This window comes from Phalacrocorax carbo, chromosome 2 (assembly GCF_963921805.1).
Source record: "Phalacrocorax carbo chromosome 2, bPhaCar2.1, whole genome shotgun sequence".
Classification (NCBI taxonomy): Eukaryota; Metazoa; Chordata; class Aves; order Suliformes; family Phalacrocoracidae; genus Phalacrocorax; species Phalacrocorax carbo.
In genome coordinates, this window is record NC_087514.1 from 15,137,801 (window position 1) to 15,158,288 (window position 20,488).

At 38.7% G+C, this 20,488-nt stretch overlaps 1 protein-coding gene across 5 annotated transcripts in view; it reads left to right on the forward strand.

Moving 5' to 3' along the window:
- The window catches only part of ENPP2 (ectonucleotide pyrophosphatase/phosphodiesterase 2), a 54,226-nt gene that overhangs the window by 16,211 nt on the left and 17,527 nt on the right, over window positions 1–20,488 (forward strand). For 4 of the 5 annotated variants that reach the window (XM_064442182.1, XM_064442184.1, XM_064442183.1 and 1 more), the window contains 6 exons: window positions 4,764–4,819; window positions 7,093–7,158; window positions 7,871–7,943; window positions 16,390–16,501; window positions 17,889–18,014; window positions 20,365–20,396. In XM_064442182.1, coding sequence (XP_064298252.1) covers window positions 4,764–4,819; window positions 7,093–7,158; window positions 7,871–7,943; window positions 16,390–16,501; window positions 17,889–18,014; window positions 20,365–20,396 — 465 coding nt within the window. Of the gene's footprint in view, window positions 1–4,763; window positions 4,820–7,092; window positions 7,159–7,870; window positions 7,944–10,839; window positions 10,850–12,609; window positions 12,768–16,389; window positions 16,502–17,888; window positions 18,015–20,364; window positions 20,397–20,488 lie in introns of all 5 variants that reach the window. The other variant, XM_064442186.1, reaches the window with a different exon arrangement.

A 20,488-nucleotide genomic window follows, 5' to 3' on the forward strand; every position in this document is an offset into this window, starting at 1 on the left:
AGCTGCTGCTAACAAACTGTGCCTGCTGCAGTCAGGTATTGAGCTCATAGACAATATTGGGACTCAACTGCTGTATGACAGCTTGTTAAGCAGCTCTAATTTAATTATGCATTGCAAATTGAATTGTGTGTCTTACCTTAAACACAATAGGTAGGAGCTAATGGGGAACTAAAGTTTGGGGACTGCACAAATGTCTCTATTTTTAAACAATAATATTTTTAAAGTAAACCACAAGTCTATAAATACTTCACCTGCTGTGCTGAGTGGGGAATATCTGTAATTCCCACACCTGTCCATTAGAAACACCTATGCTTCTCCAGAGAAGTCGTCACTCTGGGTTGTAAACAAGGGTCATGAAAACTGTCAGCTGAGAAGAATTCAAGAAAGTTACACAAGAGTGGATGACCATACACTGATTTAAATCCTCAGAGGACGGGGGAGTGCTGCATACACAAGTAAGGACAATTAAAGAAACCAGCTGATCTGAAAAAGTGTTAAAAACAAAAATAATGCCAATAATGTAATAAACTAGAAATGTCTTTGGAGATATGGAAAAAATGCATAGAGGAAGGACTATAATTCAATCCCTACATGCTTAATATCAAGGAAACCTCTAAGTTTGGCCGACCTGATAGAGTGGCCATATTGGTTGGGTGAGGAAGTGGTAGATCTGCAGAAGTATGAGATAAATGATATTCTCTCTGCATGTGGAAGAATTGCACAATTCACAGAATCACAGTATCATTTAGATTGGAAAAGACCTTTAAGAAAGGTCTTGATAAGAGAATTGCAGATTTTGATAAGAGAAAAAATTATCTCCACATATATTAGATACAGTCCCCTTTTCACTCATTTTTATAATTTTCTCTAAATATCACATTGACATAGGTTGCCAAAAATAACTGGGTATTGAAAGACAAGACAGTAGAATTAATGGGGGAAGGAAGGGAAATCTGGTTTGCATATCACAGAAATCTTATCTGTCATTTCACACATTCACTTGCTTCTTTGTAGGTCTTGGGTCTCTAACTGGAGTACTCAAACAACTGCAGAGTGGTACTTGATTTGCACAATATTGGGAATTAATATTTTTCTGCCCAGGAAGGCAGGCAAAGTGTCTGGGACCCCCCAGCCTCATATTATGGTTAAAACTGCCTAGAAGAGAATGTCTTTTAACATTGATAATTTCTGAAATGCTTTCTTACTCCTGTAAACTGGTCTATTGTATATACCTTTGTTAAAATGTGGGGGGTTTGGTGTGTTTTTCTTTTATTTCCTTCTTTCTTTTTTTTTTTTTAATCACTTGTTCTAATACTCAGCCTATTGCTGGGGAACAACCAGATTATCACAACATCAGTGGGATTTGGCAGATGAGTAGCTGAATGTTTCTACACCAGGAATTATGAGAAATTAATTTAGGAAAAGGAGAAGGGGGCAAAAGGTAGCTTGGTGGTGTTTGGAGGTGCTTTAGCTGGTTGTGGGACTTCCTGAAATCCAGTCTTCTGATTTAGTATGCAACCTTGATTTATTATATAAGCCTAAAACTACCTTGTTTTCAAAACAAAAGTGTTTGACAGGAAACAGCCGCAAAACCACTCCTCCTATTGCTACAGCGTCTCACAGAAACAGTGAGCATCAGGACTCATGCTCCCAAGGGGGGAACTAAGTTTACTGCTTATTTTTCATGACACTGAGGCTCTGTATTCATCCCAAGTAACCTTAGGCACTAAATTAGGCCCCAACTGCCTTTGGCTTCTGTTAAGCAGTAGTTTTCCATGTCTTGATTTGATGTAGTGAGCTTAAGCTTACACTACAGACTATATGTTGCTTTTTTTCTAGTGATCTTTCATGATCCTTAGAAATAATCCATTGGCCTCCCCAAGGTCAGAAGACGACAGGTATAAAACTGCCTGTCTGTGGTTAATGGGGATGGAGAGGCTTCTTCAGAAGGTAATCCAGCTTGGATCTGAGTTTGACTCCAAAGATGCCTCTCTCTTCAGAAATATCTTAATTAAAAAAATATTGAAGGTTGTTTAGCACACCTTGTATGAAGATTGATTTTCAGTATTAACCTTTGAAAGAGAATACAACCCTTGAAAAGGGCCCGGTTTGAGATCCTGAGATAATCCTTAAAAAGGGCCATGATGTTCCTAGTTAAGTGACAGCATGTTGCGAAGCTGTCTTTATATTCTGCAAGGTATGTCTGTAGCCATCAGGCACCACCACTACACGTCGTAACTGGATATTCCTAATTCTATCTAATTTTCACATTCTATATCAATCTTTGGGATAAAACCATTTTGCTCTCCTGTTTATTGAAATTTTGGTGGGTTTGACTATCTAGTGATTACAGAAAGAACTTACTTTAATTTTCTTGCCTAGTCAGCCTGAACATTGGCAGGATAGTTACATTTGAGGAGCCCAGGCTCTGCAGAAAGCTGTCATCTGCCTTTTTGTCCTGCACATATTTTGCAGTCACTTTGTTGATTGGTGGGGGAAGCAGAAGAGGGCATGTCTATAATTGCCTTTTAATAAGTATTTCTTTTCATCTAGCTTGAGCCATGAACAAGCAACAGGGCTCTCTGAGACTGTCTAATTATTTAATAGGTTTGTTGTACCAAAATATTCTCTCTGGGCTAGAAGGCAATGCTTAGTTGTCAAGGCTGTGAGACCATTTGTGTCTTGTTAAAGAGTGAGGAGTGTGGAAGTGGCTACTCCACATTTTACCTCGTTAGCGCGACAAATTGCAAATAGTGCAGTATAACATTTGGCACCGCTGTGGTATTAATTCTGCATATTTGCACCAATCTTGTACATGTTTCTTTACCTGGGAAATGCTGTGATTTCCCCCTTCCTACCTTTGCCTGGGCGCGGAAGGGATTTCCCATTCATGCATTACCAACCCTTTGCTGCAGTGTGTGTATATGCGCTTCCTCTGCTTCTGACAGGAATCTCCTTCCCTGGTTGGCAAGTGGGAGCATGTTTGCACAGCTTGGTCCGAGGGCTGGACTTCAGAGCTGTCCCTCCCAGCAGCCCTGACCTGAGATGTATTGCTGCCCAACTTTTCATAGTGCAACTAATCCAGGGCAGCCTTTGCAAAGTTATGGGCTCTTATTTATTCATGGAAGATTAAAAGTAGGGAGATGCCCTGCTTTCTGTGCAGGTTTTCAAAGACAGTTCAACAGCTAAACAGCTATCTTGAATAACTATGTATGTAGTATCTGTGTGCAAATGTGTCTAGCAGTTAGAAGGGAGAACTTGGGACTTCCATGTTCCATATGGCACTGCCACATAAAGTATTGCTTAGCCTGTTTTTATCCATAAATAAATAAGAATTGTAGCCATTCAATACAGAGGATATAAAAATGACAGTAATTCAACTTACAAGCATGTATATTATTTCTTGGGATATTTGCCAGTGTATTAGGGTTGAATCTGTGGGTCCATATGAGAACAGGTGTTTCTGCTTTGGAAAAGTTAGATATTCTCTACTTTCTGTGACATGGTATGAAGACAGAGTGGTTAATCTTTGATTTTTTTCTTTTAATAGTTATTCCCCTCCCCTCTGCTTAAGCAAATTAATTCAGAAATATGGCCTTTATATAGCTTGCAATACAGTAAGGCTTGTCCCATATGCAAATCAGGGGTGCATATCTGACGTAGTTAAACAGCTGACTATATAATTCTAACATATTAACAGTTAAAACCAACGTATTTATATATGGCAAATAAATTACATAAGCTCACAAATGGTACTGACCTCGCAACACCTAATGCAGCAAACTATAAATGACCTGAACAGGTGTGACCAGCCATACAGTGTATGTAATGCATTGCATTTACCTGCTCAGTACTGGGACATCTAGGATTAATTAACTTTAAGTCTATGACACTAACCAACACAGAGGAAATGGAACAATAATCCTTATTCCCTTCTTAATTTCAGCTGTTTTCAATGGGCAAGGCTGAGAAGGCATCAGCTAACTTTTTTTGTCTATCCTACATTGACTGACAGTGTAGAACTTGGGTCAGCCTGGGAGAGGCATGATTTGTAGTGAAACTGGCAGGTTTAAACCAAGCAAAAAGAAAAAATACACTCATGCAGTGTGTGACTGCATTGTGGCTCTTGCTGCTACAAACTGATTTATAGCCAGAAAAAATATATGGGATTTGAAGGACTGGAAAAAGATTTGAAAAATTCATGGAGATTGTTTCTGTTATTTCCATCAATCGCTTCAGGTGAGCTCAAAAAGTTCTTAGACGTCTATGGAGGAAGGTGTCCCTCCCTGTTTTCTTCATACGCCTGCTCACCCATCTTCACCCTTTTTTGGGTACTCTTTCCTAATGTGTTTTCTGTTGATGGCTACTGGGGTAGAATACAGGGAAAGAGGGACATTTATGCACTGATTAGCGTTAAGCCGTGTTCTTTGCTGAGTACCCTCCTAAATTTGAACACTAAGAGTCTCAGGTTTTTTGAAAATTAAATGGAATACTGGAGAAATTCCTGGCCATGAATCTTAATGCTTTGCCTTAAAAGCAGCACAGAGATTTAGGGGAGAAAGTCTACAGCACAGCAGCTGATCCGCTGCCACAGAATTGATATAGGTTTTTCTCTCCACGTGTTCGAGTTAGGGACACAGGCGGAAGACTGCAATTTTCACTTCTCAGGGTAGAAGAATGTGTCTTGAAAACATTTTCTTTTGATTTCAGAGGGTCATTAAAGATCTGAACACTTTCTAATCCTCTTATATTTTCCTCATTAGATTTGGATTACTGCAGCCAAGCAAGGGGTGAAAGCTGGCACGTTCTTCTGGTCTGTGTAAGTGCCCTCTGTTTTCTGAAGATCTGTAACCAATAATTCAGAATTAATTTGATTAAAGTGTTTATTAAGTCATTTTCCTTCCTCTAAGTGTTCAGTGGCTAGGAAATCATGCCTGTAACCCCGCCCTTGTTTCATTTGTGCAATGTTTCTGATAACTAAAGCTAATTCTACAGATTGCTGCTTTAAGTTCCTACACTGATTTTTAGCAGTTTTCTGAAGAAAAGATGTATGGCTATGTAAAAAATCACTTTCTTTCATTTCATGGTGTGTTGTTTTGCCTCCTTAGTATTGCTAACGTTTCCTAGTCCTCTGAGTGTTTGTGGAAGACTCTTTAATTGTCCTCTTATGTCATCTGACATCAACAGCCTAATTGACTCAAAAGCCTGACTGACTCATTTTACAATCCAGTCTGACCTTTGAGTAAGATATCCAGTTTCCCTTTCCTAAAAGACAGCCTTGAGGATATTTGCTGTTCTCTCGTTTAACGATTCAAAATTATTTTCCCTTGTCCCAACTAAGATGTATCTTCCTAACTGAAAATGAATTAATTTTGATAGTTTCTGAGTTCTGAGTAATTCATATGGATCAATCTCTCTAATTCATTTTAGTCACAGGATTGCAGGAGAAAAGAAAATGGGCAAACTGTCAAGACTGAAGTACTAAGCGGGTTTGCCTATTTTTTGTGATTCCATTATGAATCATGCTCTTTGCTACTCTAAATACTAAATAGTATACATAATATTTTTAAAACAGTAAATAAATGTATTAAAAATATATATATAACTCAAAAGTAAAATGTACTACATACAAAGCTCATGATAGGTTTAGGCTTGCAAGACGATTATTTGACAGACCTCCAGTCTGGTGCTCTACAAAACAAAGATTAATGTGATTTCTAAGCCCTACAACAACATGGTCACCATAAACGCCCTGGCCAATGCATGCTTGGCGATATAAAATGTTATGGGAGCTAACCAAAGGTACGTCATATGAATGGGAACAGTAAGGGAGTGAGACAGACACTTTATATATGAATGAAATTTATATGCCTTAAAACTGTAGTATTTGATTTGTGACACAGGATGGTTTTTTGGGAGAATTCAGGTAAACCCTTTTGGGAAAAAACAAGTGTTAGAAACATCTTACTCACAAATGACCTAACTGAAATAACCTGGCTTTTTTCATATTCACATTTTTCATATTAATAAAATCTTCAAAACTAGGCAATATCCAAGATTATTATTTTGCTTTATGATATTGCCTTGCTTGCAAATTTTAATATAAATTCTCATTTTTGTGGTTGTTTTACAACTGAAAGTTCTCTATGGACTTGGAGACGGAGGACCACTGTTACTCTCCAAGGCATTGAAAATGAACTTATTTCAAAATGGCTGTTGGCATCTCTATTTCTCTGTCAGATGTTTCCAAAGAGTGCTGAATTCAATTCAGCATGGTGAATGCAAGACAGTTGTATTTGATTCCTGCCCTGGGATTCTGCTATTGGTCTAATGGAATCTGGACTGACTAAGCTATTTTATTAAAATAACTGTGTGGTCACTGACCTGCAGAGCTTTCCTAAGATGAGATATTTGGAAGTTTAACAGCTGTTTATAAAGTTAATCATTCTCATAGCATGAACTTGGCCTCAACAGCCAAGTGAGAAGTCTCAGGATACAAACAGTGAAGCAGGATGAGTCTGTTCTGCAGAGTGAGAAGTCGAGCAAGTCACCATACTGATGGCCCAGTGTTTCAGATGGCTCTGTTTTGATTAACACCACCCTAGCCCTCAGCTTGGTTACAATTAAGTCAATGGGAACTTTTGCAGTACCTTCAAGACTACCAGAGCAGGATGGTTGTTTAAATCCATACTGATGTGAGCCATCTAATGGTTTTTACTCATGCCAGCTATCCAATGGCAGCTGCTTTTTATGCTTTTATTGTCCATAAAAAAGGTTCATTTGGGTTAAAGCTACCAGAATGGATCTTTATTCACTCCTATTTAGAACAGTTAGATTTACTGCCTTGAGTTCTGACTCCAGTTACAAACTTATAATCATCTTTCCTTTGGAGTATGTGGACATCCAGGAGATCAGAAGTGATTCTGTTTGCAAAATAAGAATCAGTATCAAGCAGGAAAGAAGATATGGCATACTAAAAGGAAATGAAGTTATGATTGTTTTGATCATGTTAGAATCAGTTCATAGCAAGGCTGTGTTGATCCTTTTTGTATTCTATGATAACAACATATGTTTTTGTATTCTGTGGTCCAGTGTCATCCCCCATGAGCGCAGAATATTAACAATACTGCAGTGGCTAACACTTCCAGACAATGAAAGGTAATTCACTTGTCATCTGCTGTTGGATAACTGCTAGATTGTCTTCTCCCTAAGAGTATCTGGAAGAGCAAGGGGAAGTTTAGTTCTAAAAATTGTTTTGTCTGTTACACGCTATCACTGATTTAGGGATTTGTTGGGGGTTTGTGTTTGGGGTTTTTTGTTTGTTTTGTTTTCTGATCTCAGCTTTTAACAATCAGCATTTTGATTCTCCTCAATAAATGTGTGGTATGAATTTATTTCTTTTCAAGAAACATTTAGTTACATGGATTAACTTGGATTGTTCTTATCCTACTGAGTCTAATATGGTTTAACAACCTTACAGGCAATGGCTGTTGCAGAACTGGACCCTGAGGACTGAGAAAATGTTAAGATTTTAATTATGAGTATTTTTTAGTATGCAAGTTCCCACATGCTGCTGGCTGCAAAGCTCAGAGGAGCTGCTGTTGTGATCTCTCCTACAAGACTTAGAAATTTCTGAGTGTGTGTCCTCAGATGGTACCCCATGTGCCTCCCTGCATGTGTTCTTGAATTTAATAAAACTGTAGAACAACTAATTGCTTAATCATACCACGGAAACATGATTGAGAAACAGTTATTTTTCCATAAAGCCAACTGTCATTGGAAGGTTGACTTGATTTGACTTGACCTAACAGGCGTGGGGTCTTTGTTGTTGAAGGAAAGCTATCCTGAACAAGAGCTTTCTTTCTTTCAGGCCTTATGTTTATGCTTTCTACTCTGAACAACCAGATGCTGCCGGCCACAGATATGGTCCTTTCAACTCAGAGGTTAGTATAGATTTCCTTCTGCAGAAAAAGCACGTGGCTCAAATACGTTTTTGGAATGATTGCCACTGCTCAGGGCTAACATTTTTAGGAACTTTTTTTCACCCATTTCTGCAAAATGCTTCCCTGCTGCCAGAGAAAGTAAAAATTATTGTCTTAAGGATTTTTCAGGTGAGATCCATTTCAGAGTGAAGGAACTGCCTGTGTCTTTCAGGAGGCTATTTCTTTGTGTGATATGATAATGCAAATGGAAAGATTTATTTGGCAAAGACAGTATATTTGGGTGCAACAGCATAATTTAGCTTTCCTCAAACAATTTATCCTTCTTAAAAGTAATAAAAATATAATACAGAAAATACTGAGGAAAAATGCAGAGGAGAAAAAGCTTTCTTTAAAGCTGACAGCCTGCAGTAGCCAAAGTAATAATTTCAGTCTGTCATGAACTGTAAAAAGCTGCTATTTTCAGTTTCATATAGGCCCTACAGGGGTTCAGAAAGCTTTGCCAGTACTGTTCCCTCAGGACCAGACTGCTGAGTTTGGAAAAAATTTTGAAGCACTGTAAGGTATTTTAATGAAAAATTATGCGCAAAACACTACAGTAGTTAACCCCTTGTTTGAGCTTTGGGCAGCTGGCTGGGACTGAGTACTGCTTCCCTGCCAACACTGCCCAGGTGACAAGAAATTAAAGACTATGGGATTTGTGGGGAGGGAAAGCAAATTCTGTACCCAAATATCCTCCTACTTCAGGTGTCTGGGATCTGGCATCTCTGATGATCTCTAACATCTGGCAAAGGTCCCCTACTTTCAGTGCAAATGTATGCTGCAGATTGCCATCACAAGACTTTAGGAGTTCTTATATTTGCTTTTTAAAGGGTAAACAAATGTTTGCAAATCTTTGAAAACTGAAGAGTGTATCAGATACCTACCCTTTGGAGCGTGATAAAAATCTGGAGCAGCCGGGTACCCAGCAGTAGTTTCTTGCTTGTTTGGTATACATCTGGTAGCTGTTCTCTAGTGGAGGAGAGAGCAAAGAGAAGCAACGCTAATATTTTTTAAAATGTGCTTGAATTATTTGGGCTATTTAAATAAGTTTCAATGGCTATGAACTTGTTGTGGGAAGCATCTCTGTTAAAGCAGCCTGAGCCACGGTCCCGGAGAAGCAGGTGTGAGGAATTATTCCAAACCAGCACTGAAACATCATACTGGATAGGAAGAAGTAGTCCTTTTTCTGGATAAGCGGTGGTTAAAATCTGCCAACACTCTTGCTAAATTGACAGGCGTTGATATGTCTCCATGTTGTCATTTGGCTCAGAACAGGAGATATGTCTGACTCCTGGTATGGGTAATGGGAGCTCTCTGATTCAAGGATATATTACTCAGTGATGCTTTATAGTTCCTTTTGTTGAAGTGTTACAAATATGTGTGGCTTATGACTGACAACTCTGATTTTATTTATCTGTAGTCAACCACTTCCTTCTGAACAGAGTTGTGGGGCTCCTTCCATGGACTCAAAGGAGAATATGAAGATGATGACGTTGAATTTGTTCTTTAAATTTTAGTCTGTAACAAACCCATTTAGCTGTGGTAATCTACTTTCAGGTTAATTATAAGTGTCTAAAAAGTGAAGCATGATTGTATCACTGTAGGAACAGTCATTATAAAAGCAAAAAGCCCCCAAAGGCTCTTATTTTTCAGGGTTCTTCTGGACAGTTATTGGAGGGTTGACCTCTAATTGCAAGGCAAAGCTTGCTTAGGCTCTTAATGAGTGTGAATTAATAGCTTATGAAAATTTTACAAATAAATTGATTTGTACTATTTATGTTAAACACAAGACGAGCATGAAATTGATTTTTAGCAAATTGAGAACAGATGAGTTAGCAAATGAGCATGTATGGATTTGTAGTTCAAACAGTGGCCATAACTTTGTGAATTGAAATTTAAATAAATGAATACAGCTGTGTAAGTATACAGATGCTGAGATTTGCTAGGGGTCTGGTTTCAGGACAGAAAAGCTAGGAAGTATTTTATATTGTTCCTCTTGACACGGTTTTCAATATAAGTTTTAAGAGCTACGAAATTTACGTAAATCAGATGGAAAGAAAGTCCTCATAGGGATCCCTTTCAGCTGCTTCCTTGAGACAGAAAGCATGACCTTCCTTTGAAATAATTCTTTTCTTGTATACAGCTGGCAGCAGTTAGACGGTTGGAGTAGTTCTGACCACTTCATTTTTCTTCATGCAAAGGCCCATCAGCCAAAAAATAATGTTTGAAAACAAGCTCTTAACAATTCTGTGTTATATTTAAGATGGTCCTTTTACTACTTCTTTTGAAGAGTGAACATTTTATGCTGAGTTTTTCTTGCTGCATTTTGTAGCTTGAGGTATACATCTTCAAAACCTCCAAATCCTACAAATGTCCATTAGGGTAAAGTGGGTTTTTACTAGACCTTCTTATGCCACTTAGTGCTCTAAATGTATTACCTTTGAGGTCTAATGGCATCCATGACTGATAATTTTCAGAGCTTCACAGGACATACACAACAGCCTATGTGCAGAGTATCTTAAATGCTAGAAATAAAGGGACTTAGATGCACTTAAACTATATTGGTGAACTGCTGGTGTTGTTGGAACAAATGAAATACAGGTTATGGCCAATGTCCACTATTGTAATTTTGCATGTGCTTTAACATCATGAATTTCAGTGTAAATGAGTTAGTTGTCTAGGTTTTGGGGTTTTTTTTTTCTGGCTTTTTTTTTTTAATGGGACATGAATAAACTTCTCAGGAAATATTTTAGTAGGTTCCATTATGTTTCCAGGAGTAGTTATGGGAGTTATCAAATACGTGCTTGCTCTTGATTTACTTCTGCATATTTTTTTCTTTTCCTCTGTGCTTCTGCAGTTGAACTCTGGTAGGTTGGTCCATCCAGGTCAAGAAGCAGAGCTTTGGCTGGCTAGTTTACACCTGTGATGTTACAGTTCCCTTCTGTAAGCTAGGAGGGATTAGTTTCCCTCCTTCATAACTCTGTTCTGACTCTTCTCAAGCAAGACTAAGATTTGGCTGGTTAATAAGAACTTGGCTTTTTTTTTTTTTTCCTCCAAGCTATCTTTAAAAAAAAATATCTAGAAATATGCTACCATAAGAGCTCTAAAACACATCAAAATCTGGCACTGCTAAGCCGTTCCTGCTGCTCCTCTAACATCTGTCTTGAGACGGCCATTTTCAGTGTTCAGACCCGGGTCTCCTGCGCTCGCGTGTTTCTTGCATTGTGGAGCTCTGTCTGAGCCAATTCAGAGACAGTAAACCAAGAATCCTTCCTTTCCCTGCCGCTCCTCTCATCAGGACTGCACAAAGCTTGAAGCATTTTAAAAACAGAAAACTCTGGTGCTGCTTTATTAAAATGCCTTTCTGGAGAGAGACGAATGAGACTGGACTAGAATCTCCTTTCCAGCTGCTTGCCTTGGAAGCAATGAAACAGCATGGCAGATGGTAACATCCCCTTCCTTCCCTTCCCTGTTTACATAGCTCTGTAACTGAACAACTGTGAGAAGCTGCCTCAGTACACAGGCGTTAAATATCATCATAAATATCCGACTCTTCTCAAGCCCACTCAGCGTGCTCTGTTATACGCAGCATATCATAGTTAGTATCTCCTGGTAGGCATTGTCTATCAGCACTTCACACACAACCTTGAGCAGTGCCAAGAGCCTGGAACTTGTGTTAAAGTCAGTGAGAGAGGTACAGTTTAAAGTGATGATCAAGTCGATTAGTGGCATAGTAGTTTTTCCAGTCATGTCTTAAAATATTTTTTCCCCTTTTTAAGCCTATCTCAGGTAGTATTTGTGCATTTATGCATTTATGTGCATTTATGAACAATAATAGTGACAGTGCTAGGAAATTAAATCCTCAAATTGCCCGTAAAGCTGGTAATAAGGCAGGTAGCAGTGCAGCTTTCTGATGTGCTGCCACTAATAAATATGCCCTGCCTAGCTGATTTGAGGGATACAAGCTCCGTGCTAATCGAGTCTCACCTTTGTAGTGCTGTCCTGCAGACCTGCAGTCCCCAAATAGTGGCTAGTAGGGTTCTGGTGATTTTGGTGGGGTGCGTGACCTGGCACACAACGGTGGTGCCTGCTGATGATGCTGATGAGGGTACCTAGTGTCACTGATTCATCCAAAAAGTGGGTGTAGGAAACCTTGAAGAAAGCCATTTGGACTGGACTGGCCCTAGTACTCATATGTGAACCATCATCCAAGCGCGATGTTGCTTTTCCACCAGCACTCTACCCCAGACACTCATTAAACTGTATGCCATTAATTTTATGTAAATTGAAGTTGTTTACTTAAATTTTGATAATATTAATGGATCAATTTTTGATCAATAAAACCCCCCACATAATAATATCTTTTCAAAACCAGAAGCCCCACCTATCTTCTGAAACAGCAATTTCCTCTGCTTTTATTCTGTCTGCTCTCGTAACTGCTGTTCTGCTTTCAGTATAATTTGGTGGATTCCTCCTTAAAGAGGGACATCCTAAATTGTCCAAATGCCTATATTTTTGAAAAGGCCACAGTATTTATGCTTCAGAATTAGCTGGCACAGGTACTTTACTATCTGATATGAGTCGAGAGATGCTTTTTTTTCTGAGTCCAGACATCTCTCCCCGCCAGTACAGGAGAGTAGTTATGGCTCCCCTCTTACTCCGCACAAGAGACCTAAGAGAAAGCTTCCTCCTAAGAGGAGACAGGAAAGACCAGTTGCAGCTCCAAAGAAAAGAAGAAAAGTACATAGAGTGGATCAATATTCTGCGGAAGCTCGTCGGAAGAAAGTAAGTTTATATATGTTCCAAAATTTTATGATGGAAGTGCCACTTTTTAGGCACTACTCTAGCTTTATTTTTTTCAACTCGGGAGTTCACTCCGTGCTTCAGGTTGGGATTTTGCAGACAAAACTTCTGTAAATGTACTGAAGGACCCACAGGAAAGCAGCCAAACCAGACCAAGTCTTCTGGGAGCTATGTTTTTCTGGTTTCAGACTCTGCTTGCATTAGGGAAAGTCATCTTTATAATCTCTTTATATTTTTAAATGTAGCCATCAGCTGGAGGCAATGTCAGATAAATCCCTGGGAAGACACTACCAGTGTTGCTAACCTTTCTGAGCTATTACAAATTCTGCAATATCTTGTAGCCTCCTTAACTCCCCAGCTCTTGGGAGCCTGGTGATTATTTGAGACTCTGCATCTAGTCATCGTGGTTGTGGAAAAGTCCTGAAAATATGACTCATAGAATCTAAAAGGGCAAGAACTTTAAAAAGTTGTTGTAAAAAAAATTACATATTTTAAAGCTAGTTTGTGACTTTGGAGAGTAGAGGATTCTTGATTACATGATTTCTGAGTGCTGTATTTGCAGTTGAAGTGGTACAGTCTGTTTTCACAAGAAAAAGGTCAAATAGAAATTACTTTACTAGGAAAAGGTGCAAGTGGAGGAAAATAGTATTCCTTAGTGTACTGTCTTTCTCCACCTGGCACTAAGACACTGGGAGGGGTTATAGACCACGTCAGTATTATTTTTGTTTCAGAAACGTCACTAAATAATTAAAAAACTCTTCAAATAAACAACCTAAAGGTTTTTCTTATAAGCTTTAAACAAAAGCCTTGATGATACATTGTATCCTACAAAAGGCTATAAAAACTCTTCTTAATAGCTTTTTTGGTGGGGATGTTTTTTGACTTGGTGCATGATTCAAATTAAAACACTTATTTTGAGGCCAATTCTTTAAGTGTAACGACATGGCAGACAGGGACATGCAAAAAAGAGTTTCAGGTATAAGAAAACAGGAATTTTCCAGAGAACATTTAACACAGATTTACCTGAGAGGACGACTGATAACTACTTGGATGGTATTGCTATTACTCATTAGTTTGCCATTCCAAGTTATACCCTTCTGCCATGAAGTATAGTAGATAACTTATAACATTCCTGCTGATGTGAGCGTAGGTGACTCTTCTTTCTTTTTTCTTTTTTTTAACGTCTTTGTCTGCATGGAAGGGTCATCCAAACTTACCCCAAAAGAACTCTTCCTACGGAAATTTATCACTGTTATTTCAGAAAAAAGCATCCTAGTATTACACAATAGTTCCCATCATATCTGCACTTTTGGTGCTGGTTGAGAGCAATGGAATATAATACAGACTGGATCCTACCAATTAAAAACCAACAAAAATAAAAAGAGCATAAAGTGAAATTCCTTCTTCCTTCTAAACAAGCTTCTTCTAAGGGAAATCTCAGGAGAGAATCCAGCTGTGGTCTGTGATCTGATATGGGATCTCAGATCCCATATCCAGTGCTTTCACAATAGTTCCAACTCTTTCTTGTAGTACCGTCTTAGAGATCCATATATCTTGAAAGATAAAATGTTTCTGTATAGCCTTCTGATGTCTTGGTGACTGGTCTAGGTGAAGAAAGGTATATGCAAGAGATTTACTTGTTTACCAATACCTTTTTTGGAAGTTACATCTGGGAAAGAACATGAGCTGTAAGAGCAGCATGTCCATACAAAAAATCCTTGCCTCAATATGTCACCTATGGCCAGCCTTAGACTGCAAAGACCATTTGGGGAAAAGCTTGAGTGTTGTATAGAATAAGATAAGATAGCTGAACTGAAAAACTGAAGAGACAGAATGCAATGAGATGAGGAAATACTGGTGAGGGCCTTTTAAGAGCTGCACTGAACACAGGTAGTGAAAAGTGCAAAGTTGAAAGTTTGGGGTTTTTGTGTGTGGTTTTCTGAGTTTGATTCTTTTAAAGACAGATTTCTTTATTTATATTACTTTCTTACAGTTTCAGAAATGTCTCTGCAGGTTCACAAATTAAATTGGTGAAGAGGTAAACAAAATTACCATCACTCATGAATCCTTGAAATGTCTGGAAGTATTGTTGCTTTTTTATTATTTTTTAAGAAGCCTCAAGCCTGCTGACAAAAGTAAACATTAATGGGAAATCCATCTGGATTTCCAGCTTCCTTGAATGAGCTTTGGATTAGGAGTAAAAGTTGTATTTCCTTATAGGATTAATGTTACACATATAGAGTTTAATAAAAATGGAATTCCCATTTGTTGAAGAAATTCTTTGTATTTGAGAGTGGAAGAATGCTGAAACAGACAATTTTCTTTTTTACAAACTCAAAATGTTTCAAAGTTTTAACTAAACTGACTACTTAGGCTTTCCTGAATTAAAGGATTTCAAAATTTTACCATTTGCCTGAACCACTTCCATATGTTGCAGAAACTGTTCCTTCTGTTACCCACCGTGATTCAATCTCTCAAGAACTGCTTCTCCGTGTATTTATAGTGCCACATGGGAGACGACATTCCCTGTCTCATAACCTGTCAGACTCATTTAACATCCATCCATTAATGACTCAGGCAGAGGGAGAATTTCTGAACCATCTATTTCTGGGTCACATTAACATGATGTTTATTTTTTCTTCTCAGAAAAATTCTGCCAAAATCTAGTTTTTTCTCATCCAAAATTCCTTAGCATTCTGTTTGTCACTGGGAGGCTGTTTTGTTGCAGATGCTTAGACCAGCCAAATCAAACAGACAAGCAAGGAGGAAGTTGGCATATAGTGACAAGAGATGTTTTTTTTCTCAAAACTAAAACAAAATCCGAGTCCTCTGCCTAAAATCTTACTTTAATGTTTCCCTTCTCTGTGCCACCTGGTAAAAATGCTTCCTTTTGTTATAGCTGAAAACAAAATCCTGTGAACATATCTTGGTATTTTCTGTAGTATTTCTTGACGAAAAGGAAACTTAAAAGAAGAAATCACAGTACTGTATCCATGTCTTCTGGGACCTGCTGACAATTTTCCCAAAATTGTCATCTGAGATGTTGGAAACTCTTGGCTTTGAAGCTGAAAAATACTCCCTCTAAGCCCCATGTGCTGCTCAAGTGACCCACATGTTGTCATCCTGGTATCAGATGCTCTTTGAAGTGTATTTCATTAGGTGACTTGGCATACGAATCCCAAGTCCAAAGCTTCATTTCATGTTCAAGTTTTGACTAAACAATTCACATAAAAAAGCCTTTTAAAAGTACTGCTATTTATCTATAAGAAACAAACTAAACTCCGAAGTCACATGCGCTTCTTTAATATCTACGCTTTGTTTTACCAAACGTGCATGTGTCCATGGGAGGCCTAGGATCAACCATATAGATCTTTTGCTGTCTTGTGTCAGCATCTCAGCAGGGCTTTCTCATGACGAAATCACAGTGTGGATATAGGAGAGGGAACGGTACAACACCTGTAGGTGTAACAGCTCAGCCAAGGCTTTGCCTCTTGACCTGGATGGTTATTCTATCAGAGTTTTGCCAAAGGACCTCCATTTGTAGAACAAGGGGGAACATTGCAATGACAAAATTAACTTTTTTCCTTTCTGCATATTTATACAGATGATGGTGAATCCCCTGAGAGAGATTGACAAGACAGTAGGACAGCTAATGGATGGACTGAAGCAGTTGAAACTGCATCGATGTGTCAATGTCATCTTTGTTGGTGATCATGGTAAAATAAATATTCTTTATCAGTATATAAATGCTTGAGCAATGTAGCTGTACATACAACAGGTGGCTGAAATGAAAGTTCCATTTAAGATATTTTTGTGCTGATTTTTCCAGTAGTTTAAATCCCCCAAACCAGCCAGTCAGTGTAGACTGGCCACTCAGCTTGCCTGTTAATTGTCATGAGAGAACACTTCTCTTTCAGTGATCTGGGTATTTACATCTCCACTTAGATTTTTTTCAAAGCTTGGCATTTTTGATATCACATCCAAGTGCATCTCTCCTGGCATGTATTGCAAGGCTATAGTGTGCCTAGGGTAATCCTGTAATATTTTTGGCAGTTTTTAAGGAAGGAAACAATTTTCTAACACTGTTCCCCTTTTCACAAGGAGAGGAGTATAACTTTAGAGCAAGGCACTTCCATGGCAATTAGTGGGTCAAGTTATCCTATTAGGAGGAAGAGTGGAATATCTGTAAGGGTCTGTGGCCATCTTGGATGAAAAATGTCATCAAAATACAGAAGGAGGAAAATGGTAAAAAGATGTTTCAGGGTTGGATGGAGAGTCACCCAAAAGCAGAGATACTGTTTGGTGGGTATCATTCTTTCAGACATCAGAAGAAGCTTTACAATAGAAGAAACAGTAAATACTAGCAAAGAAAAAAAGGAAAATGAAGCTTTGCTAAAGAAAAAAGTGACCGTCTTTGAGATAAATCTGGTTTTGCAGAACTTTTTAGTAATGCTACCAAAAGTCCTGTTCTGTTTAGATCTTTGTTTATGGAAGTCTCACAAGGACTGCTACATTAGCAATAAAATGGATTAGGCCTCCTTTCTGGCTGTGGGGAGGGATGGGTAAGGGGCAGGAAGGGTTTCAGGGGAGGCAGTTTTGTGCTGAGAACCACCTGCAACTGGCAGTACGTTCCTCCCTGACACAAATGGCTGTAGGAGAGAATTGTTTATCTGCAGCTGCCTTAGAACAGACCACCAACAGACAATACCTTTTGTGTGCAACTTCTCTTACAGTCCTTTGTTTAGAAAAAAAAACAACAAACAAACAACAAACCACAAACAAAACCCAAAGTAGTACACTAAACTAGAACCAGACTGATTTTTCCATGAGCTTAGTCTGGTGATGTGTCTGTGCATGTATGGGATATGTGGTGACTTTCTACAACATTGAGACTGGCATTTCTCTTGTGTAGGCAAGTGCTAAAATCACCCCTAGTTTGGCTCCTACCATCGTCTGATGTTGGAATTAGATGACTGGAAAGGGCAAGAATACGATTAGTTATCCAAAAGAAAAGAATGCATAAGCTGTTTGGGGTCTCTCTGTGCTGTTTTGGAAAACATGTTTATTTTCAAGCTGGATTGATTTTTCATTTTCCTTCTGCAGGGATGGAAGACACTACTTGTGAAAGAACTGAATTTTTAAGCAACTATCTGTCTAATGTAGAAGATATAATTTTGCTGCCTGGATCTTTAGGGCGAATTCGCCCCAGATCTAGCAATAACCTAAAATGTAAGTTAGTTTCATTGTACCCCTTTTGTCCTGAGAACTAGACTCCATCCCATCCTTGGGCTGACGTTGTACAAAGGGTGTAAGTTCACAGTGTGTCGGCGGGACATTCAGAGGGAAGCCCACTATAGACCAGCTGCGTACTCCCTTCCCAGTCTGTAGCTCACAGCAGAGCTGTGTCAAGTGGATGGCTGAAATGTTCTGGGTGGAAACCCACCCTTTTATGGCAAGGAGAAGTGGGAACTTTGAAGCTAGTTTTGCATGGCAGCATATGTGTAATGACTTTATTCACCCACTTCTCCCATCTGTCAATGAAAACGAGACTGAAGGGGGCTCAGTACTGCACGGACTGGATATAAAAAAAGGGTCTGGTAACTCTGCTGAGCTAATGGAAAAAAAGTGAATTGTTAATTTTGAATTCAGTATCTTCTTCATACTTTTGGCACAGATGAGAAGCAGCATGAGTTGCTAAGCAGCAACAGGCTGGAAATGTTGAAGGATATAAGGGAGCTGTACAACACACATTCAGGGCCACTGCTGACAGTAGAACTTGCTGCTTTTTTTGTACCATACTGTTAGAAACTCCCCTGACTTGGTGTTTGAGATTAGCTGATCTTCAATGAGAACACTCAGGGCTCAGGCAGGGGTCCTCTAGTGAAGCTCACTCTGTGATTTAAAGCATTACAGACCCAGCTGCCCCGCTGCTGCACAGCTGAGGACTACCACCTCCAGGGCAGCAGTACCAGGACAGGGCTTGTGCCAGCACTGTGGCTGCACTGGTTCAGCATACCAGGGCAAACCTGGCTTTGCCAGCAGTTTAAGCTACTATGCAAACTGTGGAACTCATAAACTAACCATAAGTACCTATGTTTTTGCAAGATATGCTACAAGGTGATAACTTCTGGTAGAGGGGAAGATCACATAGCTGGCACAGCCCTCATAACGCTTCAGATAATACTTTAGTTGAGGACAGATTTCACAGAAAAAAAAAAAATCTTTAAAGATTAAAGATTTCCAGAATAGTAGCAGAAATCCTAAGAATGTGGTAACATTTTCTTAGACACTGATTTATGTGTGTATTTTACTATAAACTAATTTATCTGGGTATTTATGCTGTAGGAATATGGGATGAATGTGTAAAGATCTCTTGAAAATAGCATGTTAAAAACACAACTTACTAGACTAGCATAAAGACTGAATTCCTGTACTTCACAGTCTACTGAAAACTTACATTTCAGTTCTGAGATTTTTTTTTAAAGATCTTTCAACCCTTGAATTCCCAAATTGCTGAGAAAAAATAGTTTTCTTTGGAGGATGAATGGCAATATCTTCCAAAAAGATCAGCTGGTCTGACTGACCTCCAAGTCATACTACTGGTGTTCCCACAATAGCATTTTCCTCTTTTGGTCTCTGTCCACAGCTTCATTTGAATATTTGTAATTGCTTATAAATCAGCAGTTTGAATGTAGAAAAGGAAGCATATTCCTTATTTGTAGAACTGGGGTTTGCCCCTTAAATGGCAAATTACCAGCTTTTTTATTTCTCCTCCGTTTTCCTATTGGTAACACTACCTTAAGGCCTGCAGACACACCTTTGCAATGGATAAGCCTGTAGCCTCTGTTTTGAGATTCAGTAGAGCTCATTTCAAGCTCAGCAAGATCATGCCTTCAGCAACCAAAACAATAATAGTTAAGCAACAGATTTTCTTTTAGCCTGTTTTTTTTCCCTCAGGACTGAAAAATGTTTCCTCCCCACCCCCCCAACTCTGGAAGAAACCAGTGTGGACTGTTGCTGGTTTGGGGCTTTCTACACCTTGTGTGTCTTTTTAATAGTCCAAAGATGTATCTTTGGGCAAAGTAGAATACTTTACTGTGGCTTTTCATTTACTCTGTGGTAGCCTATGAAATATGTAGAATGTTAAAAGAGACAAAAAATGCTACATATTTATCTCACTGCTTCTGAGGAGGTGCATTGCTGTGTTCAAATGTGCTTCCAAAATTTTTCAAGTAAAGTCTTTGTGTTTGGGGGATGGTATTTTGTTTTAAGGGCTAGCGGTCAAAAGACTTGAAATTATATGTTTTCAGAAAATAGAATAAATATTAAGCTAAGGCCCAAGCCATAAAACAGTGAGCAACATTACCTAAGCAACTAAAATATCACTAAGTAAAGGGTATACAGTTAAACTTTAGTTCGTATTCAGGATATTATATCTGATATATACAGTGCACTTTTAGTAAAGATCGGCCACCTTTAAGGAAGAATGCTTCTGTAAAACTATGCTATTACCTTATGTTTTCTTCTGCAAATTGTCCATCTTTTATTTTTTTCTCTTTTTTTTCCCTTTGCTTAACAGATGACCCTAAAGTGATTATTGCCAACCTTACAGTAAGTATTTAGAACTGGGAGATATCTCTGTCTGTACTGCACTGCTCACTTCACATCTTAATTTGGGGCATTATTCAGCATTCTCCTCTCAC